Source organism: Alexandromys fortis, unplaced genomic scaffold, assembly GCF_014885135.2.
Source record: "Alexandromys fortis isolate MF-2015 unplaced genomic scaffold, M_Fortis_MF-2015_v1.1 scaffold_83, whole genome shotgun sequence".
Taxonomy (NCBI): Eukaryota; Metazoa; Chordata; class Mammalia; order Rodentia; family Cricetidae; genus Alexandromys; species Alexandromys fortis.
This window is the reverse complement of record NW_026068001.1, coordinates 6,063,368-6,080,901: the sequence shown is the minus strand read 5'-3', so window position 1 is coordinate 6,080,901 and position 17,534 is coordinate 6,063,368. Positions and strand designations below refer to the sequence as shown.

Here is a 17,534-nt window from a genome sequence, read left to right as displayed (position 1 = left end):
CTCCTCTCCCCCTCCCTCTCCAGTCTGAGGGGCAGTCAGGGTTCCCTGCCCTGTGGAAAGTCCAAAGTCCTCCCCGCTCCATCTTGGTCTAGGAAGGTGGACATCCAAACTGGCTAGGCTCCCACAAAGCCAGAACATGAAGTAGGATCAAAACCCAGTGGCATTGTCCTTGTGAGCCATTTCTTTAGTCCCTCTAACAGTCGCATTACATTCAAATTTTCTTGACTATCAAAACAATGCTTCTTAGTTGTGCTTCAGTTTAAAATAAAACCCAAACCCTAGTATTTTGGAGGTAAAGAAAGGAAGATCAGGAGTTCAAGGGTGGCTCCAGCTGTATATTAACAGCTCCAGAAGATTCTATCTCAAAACAAACAAACACCCAAATTAAATGAGATACATGACCTTCTCTTATATACTTTCCCCTTCCCCAATTTCCCCTTCTAGTATATTCCCCCCCTCTCCAATTTTCACGGTATTTATTTAAGATACTCAGTAATTTCCACCACAAAAATCCCCTACAGTCTAGATTTGGCTAGTTGTACCCACGGGTTTATAATCTATTATGATTTGTACTTTGCTGCATTTCATGGAGATTCATAGTTAGATCTAGAATCTTGATTAGAGTCAGATTCAATTTCAGTTTTATGTATGGATACTTCATGTGGTTTAATTGCTATATCTCATCAGTAAGAGCATGTCTGGTTGTCCTGCTTTAGTTACAGGATTCAGCTGTAGGTTCAGGTGTTATTTGCCTGACCCATCATGAGATTTACTATCAACTGTTTATTTAAATGTGTCTCCAATTACAGATGTTAACAGCCTCATTCCATAGATTCATACTTCCGGATCCTAAAAACTTAGTGTCTGTAAAAATACTAAAGGAAAATTTACATAGCATAGAATGTACACATCAAAAGATACTCCCAGAGAGTTTGGATGAAGAACATCTTTGGAACCCAGAGACCTATCAGGACAGTCCCACCAGTCCAGAAACTTCCTTATCCATTTCCCATTCACTCTCTGCTGCCATTGCACACAGTTCTGCGAGTTTTCCAGCAGGGGCTTGCTTTGCCAGTGTTAGGACTTCGTATACATGAAAGCATAAAATGCGCTATTTTGTGCAAGGTTCCTTTCTGCATATTTCCAAGATTCAGCCATTTTCTCGTGATCAGGAAATCCTTTCTTTTTATTACTATATTCCATATTTTTCCACTCTCCTATGGATGGACATTTTGACTGCTTCCTGTTTTTCTTTGTGTGTGTGTGTCTCTCTCTGTGCATGTGTGTTTGTGTGGTACATTCACATGTGTGTGCAAGTACACATGCCTATAGACATGGAGGCCAGAGGAAGTATCTGGTGTCATGCTCTATCACTTTTCACCTTAAACCTTTGAGACCAAGTTGCTCACTAAACCTGGAGCTACAATGGACCCCAGCAAAGCCTAGGGATCCTCCTGACTCCACCCTGCTACTTATCACTGAAGTTACAGGCTTGGAAGGCCATGGCCAGCCTTTATGGGTGCTGGTATCTGAACAAGTGCTCTTAGCCACGGAGCCATCTCTCCACCCGTCTTGTTTTGTTGACATTTATTATGAATAAAGGTGCTATGAACCATTTCCAGAATATACAGTTGATATCCAGGCAACTTCCGAAGGTGAGTTGCAAGAATTTTTTATTGTAGATTTATAGACTTTACTACATTTGATACGTTTCAATCAGTTGCTGTATTTTTTCATTTTGATGATTAACTTGTCCCACTTTTGGCTAGTGGGAACCCCTCTAAGTCACCTCTTAAACCCTTCCCTATGATTACAGGAGTCTGTAATTTCATTGCTTTCAGGCACAAGAGGTCGTCCTAAGCTTGTCTTACTCTTGCCCCAGATCAGAAACCAGTCATTTTTCTAAGGAGCCCCATTTCCTTTTAGTGGGAAAAGGTGTTTTAAATTTACATGAAGCTCCTAAGTATACAGTTATTATTGTTTCTAGTAGCTGAAGTTTAAAATGTGTACTTTATAAAAGGGGAAGAATTACAAATTCACTCTTTTTCGACTGTAAGGTTTTGACTTCTTTGATTTAGCAAGTAATTTTGGAGCGTAATGACAGTGACACAATTATTCACTTGTTCTGTCTGTACCAGAGATTCTCAACCTGTGGCTCATGACTCCTATGGGGGGATAGTCTATCAGATATCCTGCACATCAGATATTTACATCACAATTCATAACAGTAGCAAAGTTACAGTTACGAAGCAGCAACAGCTAATTTTATTGTTGGGGCCACCACAATGAGGAACTGTATTAAAGTGTTTCAGCATTAGGAAGGTTGAGAACCACTGGTCTACACATACAGGTTTTAAAATAATAATACCTATAGCAGTAGCAGCAAGATTAATAACTATGTATGATTTCTTTGTGATTCTTTTTATCATTAAATTATATTAGATAACTTCAGTCACTACTGAACAAAGTAAGAAGCTTTAAGTCTATATTGATACAAATAAATCAGGAAACGAATACATGGGAAGGAGAGGAGATACTTTACAATGGCATGGAACTCAGAGATCCGCCTGTCTCTGCCTCCCTAGTCCTGAGACTAAAAGCGTGCACCACTACACCTGGCAGAAATGCCTTTCTTTAAGTAAGTAAGTAAATAAATAAAATATAATGTTGGAATCAGAAAATCCCCATTGGTGATTTTCATGAACATAATTTACCCAGGTTAGAAACTCCAAGGATGCTAACTAGTTGGGCAAAGTTTGAAGAGTGACAGGATATTTATATATTCTCAAAGTACCTCCCTACAGCATACTTACTAGTTACAAAAGGGGAATAGTTATATTTCAAGGGAGAAGCTTAAAAGAAAACTAGCACAGAGAACATTGCTAATACTGGGACTAGACAATAATGCATGGTCTCTGATATGACGCATTGAGAAGCCAGTGACACTTTTATGGTATTCTTGGCAAAGAGTGCAATTAAATCTAACCATGGAGAAAAGCCCAAGAGACATTCTAGAAATTAGCAGGTTTATGTTCTTCAAAAATGGCTCTGGATCCAAGGGTTCAGTGAAACTAAAGAAATATCACAAATAAATGTGATTTTGTTCTTATTTTTGCTCTAAAGAATACTACTATTAGGGCAAGTGATGACATTTATAAGAAGGACTGTCAAATACATAATGGTATTCTTTTAATGTAAACTTCCTGATTTTGATTACTGTACTGCACAAATAAAGCTTTTTTCTAAGTCTAAAATTATGTGCTGAACCACCCCTCCTGTTTTAAATGCATCTACAATAACTTCTCCATGTGGTTATACTTTCATTTTGTCATGTAACGAGGCTCATTTAGTTTAATTAGATTTGTACAGTTTGGTGTTTTAATTACACAAATATGCCTATACTTCCAAACTCATAACTGCAAAACAAATAACACCCAGAGAGGTCTAGTTTTATATCTTCTTTTACTACTCCTCAATATCTCCCTCCTCGTTGGAAGAGTACAAAAATAAGGAATAAAATACATATTAAAATACATACATTTCCTGTAATGCACACTATATATATATAGAGGAGGTTCCTTTTGAGCTGCTTTTATTTTCTCTGGGCAAAGAAAAGCAACTACCAGGTGAGGGTGGGGGAAGGAAACAGGGTTGCTGGCACTTTGAGAAGGCTGGAGGTGTGAAACACTATTTTTGAAGGAGGATGAACTAGGGCAGTGGCTCTCCAATTTTAGCACCAGCATCACACAGATTGTTGGACCTCATCCCTGACTTCCTGGCACTTGGGTCTGGATGAGGTTTAGAGTGTACATCTGTTACAAGCGTCTGAACTGTTGATGTCAATGGTCTGGGAGTGAATTTGAGAATTCCTGGATTAAGGACATTAGGATTCACATTAAGGACTGCTGGCAGTCCACGGGGCCACTTAAGGTTTCTGACAGCTAATCTGAAGCCAGGCCACTGTGTAGGATTGTGTCCTTGTACTCAGCAGTCTTCATCTTCACTGTAGGAGGTAGTGAGCTCAACTTCACTAGGGTTGGGTTTCACATAAAGAGGGCATGGTGACAAAAAGTTCAGAATGAACAGGACAGGCTCATAGAAAGAACTAGAAGATAACAGTCAAATCTGATGACAACCCTGATGATTCACATTGGGAAGAAAATGTGGCTACAATATGAGAACACGAAAGTTTAAGAACACTATTTTGAAATGGGATGGCTTAGGCGTGGAAAATAGTACAATACATAAATAGTATTTATATTATATTTTAGGAGATAAAAAGCACTTTATGACTCATTTAGTCATGAAAAATTCTGCCAGGAATTTTGAAGAGATATTTGCATATATACATTTGTTGCAGCAGTATTCAGAATTGCCAATAAGTGGAGACAACCTAATGCCCACTGAAAGATAAATGAATAAAGAAAATAAAATATAGCCAAAAATGGAATATACAGCCTTAAGTATTATGTTACATGCTACAGCACGGATGAACCTCAAGGATAAGAGGCTAACTAAAATAAACCAGTCACAAAAGGTTTACGCATGATTCTACTCAACATCCCAGAATCAAGGTTGCTAATGTTGAGACTAGGGGGAGAGAAAATGAGTGTATAGTGGTTTAGAGTTTTAATTTTGCCACATGAAAATGTGACAGTGATCTGTTGCATGATGATATAAGTACATTTAGCTCCACTGAATGATAAACTCAAAACTGGTTACGTGGTAAATTCAGTGGTATGTCTCGCTTACCACAGCAAGAAAAAAAATACTGCCAGACAAAAGCAGTGAGCATCTGCTTTCTCAGAGATTCACAAGGGGAAGTAAGAGTTATAAAATATTTTTAAACTAGCAATGTAAAATTACTGTCTTGTGTATTAGATTCTTAACAATCTCTGGAGATTATGATATTCAGAAGAATATGTCTAGAAATACTTAAAATGTTAGACGAATCCCAATGAGTTAAATATTTAAACAAAGCTGCAGACTGACAATTCTGCTTTAACAACAACGAAAAGGGGAAATGACACTCAAGTGCAGGGCAGCAGTTACACAAATGAATTGGTGGTGGTTAAATAGTAGACTGGGACCAGAATGGAAGCTGCAGAGCCTCGTCATATTTTCCTTGAAATAGGAGAGACCGCTCCAGTTTCCTTAGGTAAGTTTATTGCTGTGATGAAGAGCAAATCACACCTAGTCCTCAGTTTTTAAGGTTGTTTTAGGAAATAAATTCAGAGTCTTAAAAGAAGATACAAAAGTATACTAAAATAATGTAGAGACCAAATAAAACTTCAGCAAAACTGAAGAGTAAAAAAATCTATCACCAATGTTAGTATAATTCAGGGCAGAAAGACCATTTCATGACATGCAACTTCTAAAATGAATCCATAAGAAACAGAAGTTCAGAGGCTGTATTCTAAAATCCATATAGCAAATCCCCCATCATTTCTTTGGAAAGGGGATCTGCTTGTATTTTATGGCTTGTTGGCGTTTTATAGGATGGCTGAAGCACTCCCTAGTTTAAGCTAGAAGGGACGTATACAGAAGATGTAATTTCCTAAAGTTCAGCTTGAAGCTGTTGCTCAGAGTGGGGTCTTTTCATAGCTTCAAAAGAAGCCCGAGGGCTGTTACACTGAAAAAAGAAAGAAAAGCGGAAAAACAACTGCACCACATGCGAATATAAAAAAGAAGAGAACTCTAGCCAATTGCACCATCACCGGATGGAAGAGCCCAGCTGTCACAACCTGTCTAGGGAGCTTTGGGTTTACTCTGTTTACTCCAGGAAAGCCTCAACTGTAAGTATTCTCTGATATTTTTAAACTGCATACATGAGCCTTTGTGTCAGTTAAATATTGATTATCTGAACATTCAAAGTGAAGCTCAATGTATGCTGATAATGTTATTTTGATATGTGCAAAACTTTCCAACATTAAACTGCTTGGATAATACCTCTGCTTGGTTTTCAAACGAGGTTCTGTCTTTTTAGATAGGATATTTAATAACAATGCAGTTGCATCATTTATATGACATTGTATAGTGTCATAATGATTTGCAGCTCTACTTGAATCAACTGTAAGTCATTTTCAGACATTGTAATCTTAATTGTAATGTACTATGCACTGTCTACCTAATCTCTTTACTTCACTAAGCTATATTGTCTTCCCATCTTAAATACTTTTTATATTATTACTATTTTATGTAACTTATCAGACCAATTAAAATTTAAGTTTTGTGTGTTGGGAACTCAATAAAGGGAATACTCAAGAAAAGAAAAGGAAAGCACAATGTACTTTAAAAAAGAATTAATTCAAAAAACTAAAATTAAAAGTGGACAGTTAAGTTTTTAACAAAATGAAATATGTTACTAACATCATTATTTCCCAAATAACATGCTTTCAACTGTTGTTCTGAATGCAGCAACTACTGCAACTTCTGAAGCATGGCCTGAATAGATTCAGTCATTTGAGCAGTCCATTAGCGGATAGGTATGTATTTTAACATGTGATACTGTTAGAAACAATGCCCAAATTATGTTTTTAAAGCTATTTTCTTGGTTGCAGCTACTGAAGAAAAACTGGGAGAGATAGCACGGGAGGTAGTGGGGGTACGAGTGCTCACACAGGGGTGCAAACAGAAAAAACGAATGACTACTGATTGAGTTACAAGTCAGGTCCACTATGTGAACAGAGCACATTCATTTTTTTTCTTGTCTTCTCTGGCAAATTCTTAATACATCAAACAAGTAGCCTTTGAAATATAAATAAACTTTTTAATTCTTAATTAATTATAACTAATTCTGGGTGTGGTGGCTCATGCCTTTAGCATTACTGTGAACTTGTGATTCTCCTGCCTCATACTCCCAAGGAGCTGTGATTACAGACATGCATGAGCCATTAAGCCCGGTTCTCAACTTTAAAGGCAACACAAGTTAGTTACCAAGTTTGAGACAGGATATAATTTTTGAAATGGTTGATAATCACTCACTGATGGGCTACCTGCTATTTGGAAGCCTGGATTTATTTGCATACTGTTATAGACCAAACAAATGGAAAGATTAGTAACTCTTCCAAAGGAGCACAGCAAGGTGGTACAATCTCTTCCTAAAACAACCAAAGTAGATGGTGGTAAAGTTTAATCATGTCAAACTACTACCAACTTATAGAATTCAGCATTAATAAGGAAATGGTGATCAGCTATGATAGGAGTGAAGTGTCTTGAGGAGATTCAGGGGTTTTCAGAGTCAGAGCTGAGTCCTTTGGGCATTTCCACTTAAAAGCTTTGAGGTCATGGGTAAAGAGCCTACCTATGGCTCCTTTTTTTTAACCTCATGTACTATCAGAAAGACTATATAAAAGACATTTTATCATGTGTTCAAACACTATCTGGCAAGTGATAAAAAATGATTAGTTAATCATTTGACCATTTAGCTCAATCATTTTTGACTCTACACTTTGGATACCTCCCAGGAACTTTTAAAAGAAACCAGTGTACAAAGCCCATTTCAGAAAAACTATACAGGGTATCCAGGAAGAAGACAGACATGGGTATCTTTAAAAAGCCTTCACAGGGATGCTCATCAACATATTTCAGTACCACTAAGAATCCCTCCTTAGAGTCCTGAAGCTTTGAATTCCTAGTGCTAAGATTGGTAGTACCTTCCAGGCTAGACTGCTTCATTCTACAAAAGCATTTACTCAAAAAGGAGGCAGTATCTGCCTCTGAACTTTCTATTGCTGGTCCTTGCTTTGTTCTCTGCAGACATGACTAAGAAAACATCCTCTTCTCCATTGCCTTGCAAAACATTCTGATCTATAGGTTAGTGTGCCTATTTCCATCAACTTATCTCTATGACATAATTTGAATCCCACTTCTCCCTATTTCTTAAGTATACCATTGAGGCTGATTAAAAAATGGTTATTACAGGACAGACTTTCAGTCTGGGACAGAATCCATGTAAATAATAACAATTTTCACGTAAAACCCTATAGAAGTATGAGTTTCAAAGATGGGGTTAGTTTTGAGGGAGGCTGTATTATATTGCTGATATAGCACAGGGAATTGTGTTTCCATGATTGCAGTTCAAGCTTCAGTACTTGTACTTTGAACACTTTATATCTACTTCTCCCAAATTCCTCCTTTCATTCAGGAATATTTATTGTGCTAAGCACCTGGACACAGAGGCAAACAAAACTGACTTGGTTCTTAATCCTAATGGGGTTCAAAATACATCAGAAAGAAAACTACTTATGATGGCTATTCCAAGTCACTTCAGCTTCCTGAGCTTTCAGTTATACCACCTGAGTCTCAGCATCCTTTTGCATACAGATAGGATGTTTCCACCTGAGCCTCTGAGAGTTTCCTGTATAACCACACAACACAACAGTAAGAGAGCTTCTTGCTCTCTTACTGGCAAGGCATACTGCACTATCAGAAGCCTGCTACCCTTCCTAGATTGTCCCTTCATTCTGAGATGTCAGATCAGGTCTGTGTGTTTCTACAAACATTGTGAAATCTGTCTTGTGCATCTGAGGCACAGCCGCCAAGCCCCAGTTCTTCCTTCACTCCTTCCTCCCACTCCTTTTTTCTTTGTTCTCCCTCCATGGTCCTAAATTGTGGAGACAGTTCTCAAGATGGCTTAACAGAACTTCCTCCTCACCAGCCACTTCCTCTTCCTTGGAACCAACTCCTTTGCTCTGTCAAAATTTAAAGCTGAATGCCACTTTCTATTAAAAGCCTGTACTTAACCAAATACAGTTTTAAGAGAGGCTACATTCTTCCAAATATTTTTCTCTCTCTATATAACATCAAATCAAGAAATTTATTATGCAAAGACAAATGTTGCATGTTTATTCTAATATAAAGAATCTAGATTTAAAAATATAGTATGTAGAAGACATAAAATCAGGAGGAGGATAATATGGGAGAAGAATGGGTCTAAGGGAGGGGGAACAAGGAATAATGAGGTGAAGAAAAACAGGACTGTATATTATCTTTCACGTAGATTATAGAGTTAAATATCTGTTTGTCTATTCAATTATCAATCCATATGACATTAAAGCAGAGGGGTACTATTAAGGGAGGGAAGCAGGGGGACAGGAAGGAAGGGCAAGGGAAAGCGGTGGGGGTGAATATGAACAAAGTACATGGCATATAAAATGTTATATTTAGTGAAATACATTTTGTATACTTACTAACTAAAAATGCTTAATTTAAAAAAGAAGCAAAACTGAAGAAAATGATTGTGGTGTGATGTGGATCAGTGGTAGAATATTTGCCTACTTGTAAAAAGTTTTAGGTTTAATACATAATATCATAAGACAATGAAAACAAGGAGAGATTAATTATCATAATTAAGATCTATTCTTCCTAGCCGGGCAGTGGTTCTACATATGTTTTATCCCAACACTCGAGGCAGAGGCAGAGGCAGAGAGGCAGAGAGGCAGAGAGGCAGAGAGGCAGAGAGGCAGAGAGGCAGGCAGATCTTTAGGTTCAAGGCCAGCATGGTCTACAGAGTGAGTTCCAGGACAGCCAGGGTTACAAAGAGAAATCTTGTCTCAAAAAACAAAACAACAACAACAACAAAAACCAACAAAACAAAACAAACCCACCAAACTACTCTTTATACTGCACTTAGGTTTTGAACATGCACCCCTACAAAAATGCTTACTGAGAGCAGGGTCTCTGTCTCAATATTGTTAATATCCAATATGCTAATACTGGTCTTAATATACAAGCAGTACTTTACGTGAATGTGAGATGTTTAGACTGATCATAGTAGGGCCCTAGTTTTTTTGTTTTGATTTTTTTTGAGACAGGGTTTCTCTGTGTAGCCCATGGCTGTCCTGGAACTAGCTTTGTAGACCAGTCTCAAACTCACAGAGTTATGACTGCCTCTGCCTCCTGAGTGCTGGGATTAAAGGCGTGCGCCATCATCATCTGGCAAGGTACCTAGTTTTGTAAAGATATCTTGTTTTTCAGTGCTGGGAACTGAACCAGGGATGTACACATACTAGACAAGTGTTCTATCACTGAGGTAGGCGGGCTAGGCTCAAAGCAAACGATTTTCAACAGTGATCATGTATCAGGGTTAAGAGTTTCACATAAAAGCTTTGTATTTTTACAAATGAGCAAAGAAGCTTAGAAAAGATCATTTGTCATTGATTATGAAGTTAGATATGATTTTGAAAGCCCTGCTTTTCAAAAATTTCACTACATCTATTCATTTGTGTGTATGCATGTATTACGTATTTATGTATGTGTGACATGAATGTGCCACTGCATACATCTGGATGTCAGAGAACCAGTTGTGGAATCAGTTTTCTCCTTCTACCATGTAGGTACCATAGGTCAGGTTCAGGTAAATAGGTTTGGCAGAACATACCTTTACCCTACTGAGCCATCTCATCTGTCCCCAAAGTCTTTATGTTATGCCCATGAAAGAGATTTTACAAAATAACAGGGCCGTTACTATAAGAAAAGAATGTGAGGAGACCTGCTTGATTTTTCCTTACATATATAATTGCTCCCAATAGTTACATGCCTGAGAATTGTCCAATAGCAAGCAGTGCTGGGACAAAGTAGAACTGACATACCTAGAAAGTTCTGGTGACAATCTCAAAGGATATAATTCAAGGCATAATTAAACTTTAGTTAGTTAACCTTTCATAATCTTGGATTCCACGAACTCCTTCCCATCTATATTACTGCCATACGCTTCAAGGATGGGAGTGGTTTACTTGATGCTATCTGATCTGGTTTTATATGACCACTGTATTGTCCTGTGAAAGACTATAACAGTCTATGAAAGGAGGCAGGTAACTGCACATTTCTATAGATAAGTAATTTTTAATACTCTTATCTTGGTCTTAGGTGAAGGAAGAAATTTTGTGTCCTTTTTTTCTATTCTCACTGTGAAAAGAGAGATCACTACAGCATATTCAATATACATCATATGCCAATGAATGGATGCCAACTATGAGGGAAGGGGCAGGACAGGAAGCATTTATGAAGCTGGGCAGGGACAGCAGGGGATCCAGTTCACCCCTGGCAATAAACACCTTTAGGGGATATTGATATTCATCCTTGAAAAATACGAGCTGCTGTTTTTTACTGTCTATATTCCCATAACAATATTGCTAAGAAATGATGCTCATATGGTTCAATTCTTTACTTTAATATAATAAATGAAATGAATTCTCTGTGTGCTGTAGCAACAGAAAAGGTTAGAGAGATCCTACCGTATTTACTGCTGTTTTGTGATACAATAATGCTACTACACACATTATGTAGATAGCCAATGGTCCCAAAGAAGGTCTGAAATGAAACCCTTATTTATGCTTTGTATTACAGTAGAGGCTATTATCACAGCAAATGACTCAATGTTTGACATTCTGTTATAGGAAACTGAAGAAATAAAGAAGTACACATAAAGAGCATGCCACTTAGTACTCTGGTTTGATAGCTACAGAAGACACTGAGAAGTCACCTTGTAACAATGACGACTACTGACAGTTGGCCTTGCTCCTCCTATGGAATGTACTTTATAGCTAATTTCAGCGACCAAGCCTCACAAAATTTCTCAAGAGTGCCAAATGTTACTAGCTGTCCGATGGATGAAAAATTACTATCTACGGTGTTAACAACGTTCTACTCGGTCATTTTCATCGTGGGACTGGTTGGGAACATCATTGCCCTCTATGTATTTCTGGGCATCCACCGCAAAAGAAATTCCATTCAAATTTATCTACTTAACGTGGCCATTGCAGACCTTCTACTCATCTTCTGCCTCCCTTTCCGCATAATGTATCACATCAACCAAAATAAGTGGACACTAGGTGTGATCCTTTGCAAAGTTGTGGGGACACTATTTTACATGAACATGTACATTAGCATTATTTTGCTTGGGTTTATCAGTTTGGATCGCTATGTAAAAATTAATCGGTCTATACAACAAAGAAGGGCAATAACCACCAAGCAAAGTATTTATGTTTGCTGTATAGTATGGACAGTTGCTCTTGCCGGATTTTTAACTATGATCATTTTGACGCTGAAGAAGGGAGGGCACAATTCCACAATGTGTTTCCATTACAGAGACAGACACAATGCAAAGGGAGAAGCAATTTTTAACTATGTTCTTGTGGTAATGTTCTGGCTTATTTTCCTACTGATAATCCTCTCATATATTAAGATTGGCAAGAATCTACTCAGAATTTCTAAAAGGAGGTCAAAATTTCCGAATTCTGGCAAATATGCTACAACGGCCCGGAACTCCTTCATTGTATTGCTCATTTTTACCATCTGCTTTGTGCCTTATCACGCCTTTCGATTTGTCTACATTTCTTCACAGCTCCATGTGTCTTCTTGCTACTGGAAGGAAATTGTTCACAAAACCAATGAGATCATGCTGGTGCTTTCATCTTTCAACAGCTGCTTAGACCCAGTCATGTATTTCCTAATGTCCAGCAATATTCGCAAAATCATGTGCCAACTTCTTTTTAGACGATTTCAAAGTGAAGCAAGCAGAAGTGAAAGCACTTCCGAATTTAAGCCAGGATATTCCCTGCACGATCTATCTGCAGCAGCCAAAACGCAGTACAGTACTAAGGGTAACTGAGGCAAATGTGCTAAGATGAAATGGTATAAGACAGCTTCTTCAATCCTTGAGATTGGTAAAATTGTTGAAAAAATCTCTAGCATGTCCAGAACCTTGATCTTTAGAAGTGATCTTTTACTTGCTTAATTATAAACTAGTTCAAGGCAAAAGCTTACATTTATCCTTAGATTTTATAGATATATGTAGACTCTTCTCAGAATTTACTGTTAAGCTAACACTTTAACAACGGTTATAAAGTTAAGGGAAATTCATGGACTTAACAACAAAATGAATGAAGCACCATTGTTTTTCAAGTCACTAAAGAGTTACTAAAATTAGGCACTTGATACTAATTTTAAGTATGTTTAAAAACAAAGCAGAAAACATGTTTGTTACTTCAAAAGTATATATCACTTGCTGTTGTATTCATTTATGCCTAAAACTCTCCTAACAAATGAATTAATAAAATTATAATAAAAGTGACACTACCCACTATCACTATCAGTGCTTCTATAAAAATGGGAAGAATTTAAATACTAAATATATAAGCTAAGAATTTGATAGCCTGCCAAAGGGACTGACTTAAAGCAGATTCATAGGTGATTCATCCACCTCACATTCTGATAGCGGAAGAGGGTGCTCAAGCGATGATATGGCCCAGCAAGTCCACTGCAAGGTACAGCTCTTACAGAAGCATGCAAATACATATATAAAAACGTATGTACAAAGATAATCAGTTGTCATACCTGGGAACAATTAAGGATGTATCAGGAAAAGCATGAAGAAGTAAACTGTGGTTTATTTACCACATGAAGTACCTTTAACATTTCAGTGCAATAAAGTACACACACATGCATCAAATGGGGACATTTCAAAAATAGTATTGAGTGGGCTGTAGAAATGTAAGAATCCTGGCTCCTCTTCCAGAAATCCTTGGCTTGATTCCCAGTACCCACATGATAGCTCACAACCACCTGGAACTCCAGTTTCTGGGGATCCAACACCCTCTCCTGGCCTCCTGGGACAATGTACAAATGTGGTGCAAAGACATACATGTGTACAAAACAGACATACACATATAAAAATAGCACTGAGTGAAAAAATAGTATTTAGTGAGAAAGAAAACCACACATAAGAGTAAATCACTTATGTAAAATACTAAAATACTATCATTTTCTTTACGTACACACTATAAAAATTCAAAGCACGCATGATAGTGTACAACATGCATACCAATTTAAACTTAATGGTCACATGTGAAGAGTCCTGACACAAACATGCTAAGAGTTTAAAGTGTATTAAACCTAGGTGCCTAAGTGTCACTTTGAAAAATTTCTGAGTGAAATACTTTGTGTATCTGCATGTTAAAATTGAAAGGAGCAAACTGAAAACTTCATGTATGTTCAAAAACAAATAGTAAGTTCTAAGGAGAAGGGACTTAACACTGACTCCTAGGTCAGTGTAGCTTGGCAAGTTAGAAATCAATAAACATTTTCCAAGTAGTTGAATGAACAAAGGAAATAAAGATAGATGGTCAAATAAGACGGGGGAAGAAAAGTTGCTTTTAAAAATGGGCATGATCAGCCTTTTCCCAGTCATTCTGAATAGAGCAGAAGGATAATTGGATATTGCAATCTAGAGAGGAGGTATCCTTAGGGAAACTGCAAAAATTTGGCTAGTGTGTGTACATTTTTTTTTTCTATACACAGAACCCAAATGCCATTGTCTGAAAATGTACAAGGCTGTCGTGACAAAGCCCAAGAATCTATGATATGTGAATTCATATATCACGGAATGTGAATTTTTTTTTTTTAAAGTCAGAATGCTTCTGCAGTCTAAGACTTTCCCAACACAGCTATTTTGGCACCTTGATGATGACAACAATGACTACTCGTATTACCACTGCTACTTTCTTGAGACAGAGATTTACTATGTAGCCCTGGCTGTCCTGAACTCGCTCTGTAGACAAAACTGGCCCTGAACTCACAGAGATCCTCCTGCCTCTGCCTCCTGAGTGCTGGTATTAAAGGCGTGTGCCAACATAGCAAGCCTAGAATACTTCTTAAGACTCAAGTTAAGCCACTGGCTGGGAAATCAATGTCAAAAAGCATTTATTAGAATGCAGTCAGGAGTTACATTGGTTTAAGTAAAGTGGCAGTTGTAGGCTCTCCTCTAAAACATGTGATCTCACTAGCCTTGGAGAATTGGCTAGGGTTACAGTACCAGAAATTATTTCCCTCCTGTCGATCAGGCCTTAAGTTAAATTAGAGAGTTACTACCAAAATATGTGTCATTATTGCACCTATAGAGGTATCTTGCCATGTCGGTCATTATTGTGGCTCATAGGTATCAGCTGGGTAAGATACTGGTTGCATCCCTCTCTTGGCAGCTTGTAAAGTACTTTCTAGTACTCTAAGAGCTAGTCCTCATAGAGAAAGCTTCCAGGTAAGATCCAGTGGGATTCTAAATTACCCTTATACCCACAGACAAGAAGCTTTTTTTTGCAGCAGAGAGAGACCATTACAAAAAGCATCATCTTGTCAAAATGCAGAGCTCAATTAATTGATCATGGGCCGCCCAGCCCCAACCAATACATCTAAAGTACAATCCCCATACCTTAAGGCTCAGGGAACATTGTGGAAGAGGGAAGTGAAATATTTTAAGAACCACAGGACCAGGATCTGCTGCAAAATAGTATCTTCTAGATAGGACACAGATGCTATACCTAAGAAAGCTCAACAATATGGTTGCTTTAGCAAGACTTGAATAATGACAATACCAGTTGACTTGACAACATGGATGAGGGAAATGTCATGGGGCCAAACCCCCAGATGAAGAAGTACAGACAGCTAATGACTGCCAAGAGTGGCTAACTAGTCTTCCTCAGGGAGGTGCCTCTAATTGGTTATCTAATACCAAGTGATTGAGCCTGAATTCATATACATATAAGCAACACTAAACAGACACAGTATGTTGTATTTATACACTTACACATATATGTAACAAAAATAATTAAATGAATAGAAGGGAGCGAAGTAGAGATAAGAGAAGGGTTAGAGGAAAGGAGAAATGATAACATTTTAAGAAACTACAAGAAATAAAAATTACTTGAATGAGAAAAAAGCATGAGGCGTTTTGATTGGGCTGAATTTTATTTTAAATAGATTTGCTTGTATATGGTTAGCACTCAGTTTTAGTGAGCATGATAGTTCAGAAAGTGCACTAACAGCTTGAATAAAGAACAGGTTAAGCAAAAGTATATTTGAAAATACAAGTAACATCTGAGGATAGAAACTGAAGTTTTCACTAGAAATAGAGGCTTAGAAAAAGTGAACGCAATTTTAATTATTGTCCTGACAATGGTATCAAATACTATCTAAATGAAATTTACTACTTGTTTGTATAATTTTAAATAATGAAAAATTGGATCCTATCAATAGTAAGCATTCCATACCTTCTAATGTTCTATTAACAAACACAGTTTAAACACTATCAAGAGTTGGAGATGTGGCTCAGTGGGTATATTGGCTAGTTTATGTCAACTTGACATAAGTTAGAGTCATCAGAGAGGAGGGAGCCTCAATTGAGAAAATGTCTAAGAAAATGGGGCTGTGGGCAAACTTGTAGAGCATTTTCTTAAATAGTGATTGATGGGGGAGGACCCAGCCCATTGTGGGTGGTGCCACTCTTGGGCAAGTGGTCCTGGGGTCTATTAAAAAGCAGGCTGAGTAAGCCATTAGGAAAAAGCCAGTAGGCAGATACCCCTCCATGGCCTCTATTTTGGCTCCCTCCTCTAGGTTCCTGCCCTGACTTCCTTTAACGATGAACAGTGATATGGGCATAAGCCAAACAAACCCTTTCCTCCCTAAGTTGCTTGGGTCATGGTGTTTCATCACAGCAATGATAACCAACATTAAAACAGTGGGTAAGAGCTGTAACCTGAGTACCTAGGGGAGTATAGGTGCAGAGGCAGGCAGATCCTGGGAGCTTGATAACCAGCTGGCTTGAAGATAGATAAAGCAGACATCTAATGTCCTCTTCTGGCTCCTGCATAGCAGTGCACATACCAGAACACATATGCATGCACAACTATATCCGTCATACACACATACATATGCACGCAGGCATACATGCATGCCAGCACACACATTATACCACACACACTATACTACCTGTTACTCTAAGTTTAAGGACCATTCAAATAAAATACCCATAGTTCTGGAAACTATCTCACTATTTATATTAAGTGACAGAATCTTTCTAAACTATTTGTAAAAGTTTACTGAATTAACTTATGTTATTTTCAATAAAGTAAAATTTGATTAAAGTCTATCCACCTGCAATATCATAATGGGCTATTTACTGATAGATATTTCATCTATAAACACTCCTTAAAATAACCTGAATCTTGAGAATAGTTCTAGAGTGTTTAAAAATATGCTAAATTTAGGGTTATTTATTATATATAATCTATTTTTCTTTCTGAGCATTGGTGTATGTATGTATGTAGGAAATACCGTCTTATCTGTCAACAAAAGGGTTAGTTCTAAATACACACAGAAAAAGGAAATTCAGAAGTATATGCATATCTTCACCTTGCAAAAGATCTGCAACCAGAACAAGCTTCTAAATAATATCTCACATGGGCAACGCCATATAAGGACAACACGAACTGCCTGGCCCTTGAGTGACACCTCAACTGCTGCTAGTTTTGAGAAAGTATCCTGCTCAGAACCAGGCTATTTGATGGTATCTACTTCTACAATCTTAGGAAAAGACAATTATACACGAACCTTGATTTTTAACTTAAAAAACAGATTAAACATACGCATACAAAAATAGACCTAATCAAATTACAACAATTTCAACCAAAGCCTACTGAAAAATTACTCATAAAATATGAAAAAGAATTTTCTCAACAGACAATATGGATGCTGCACAG

The 17,534-nt window shown here is 37.6% G+C and overlaps 2 protein-coding genes across 14 annotated transcripts in view; one reads left to right on the top strand and one right to left on the bottom strand.

Annotated features, from left to right (window-relative positions):
- The window catches only part of Cask (calcium/calmodulin dependent serine protein kinase), a 332,717-nt gene that overhangs the window by 115,268 nt on the left and 199,915 nt on the right, over window positions 1-17,534 (bottom strand). The gene's annotated exons all lie outside the window — the stretch shown is intronic.
- On the top strand, window positions 5,061-13,076 carry Gpr34 (G protein-coupled receptor 34). Of its 3 annotated transcripts, XM_050160835.1 has the most exons (4): window positions 5,061-5,158; window positions 5,605-5,795; window positions 6,418-6,485; window positions 11,400-13,076. In XM_050160835.1, exon 4 carries the CDS (start codon window positions 11,495-11,497, stop codon window positions 12,611-12,613), a length of 1,119 nt encoding a protein of 372 aa, XP_050016792.1. In that variant the 5' UTR covers window positions 5,061-5,158; window positions 5,605-5,795; window positions 6,418-6,485; window positions 11,400-11,494; the 3' UTR covers window positions 12,614-13,076. The 3 variants fall into 3 exon arrangements, with proteins under 3 accessions (XP_050016792.1, XP_050016791.1, XP_050016793.1); XM_050160834.1 differs by lacking the exon at window positions 5,061-5,158 and having other exon boundaries at window positions 5,280-5,795; XM_050160836.1 differs by lacking the exons at window positions 5,061-5,158; window positions 6,418-6,485 and having other exon boundaries at window positions 5,280-5,795.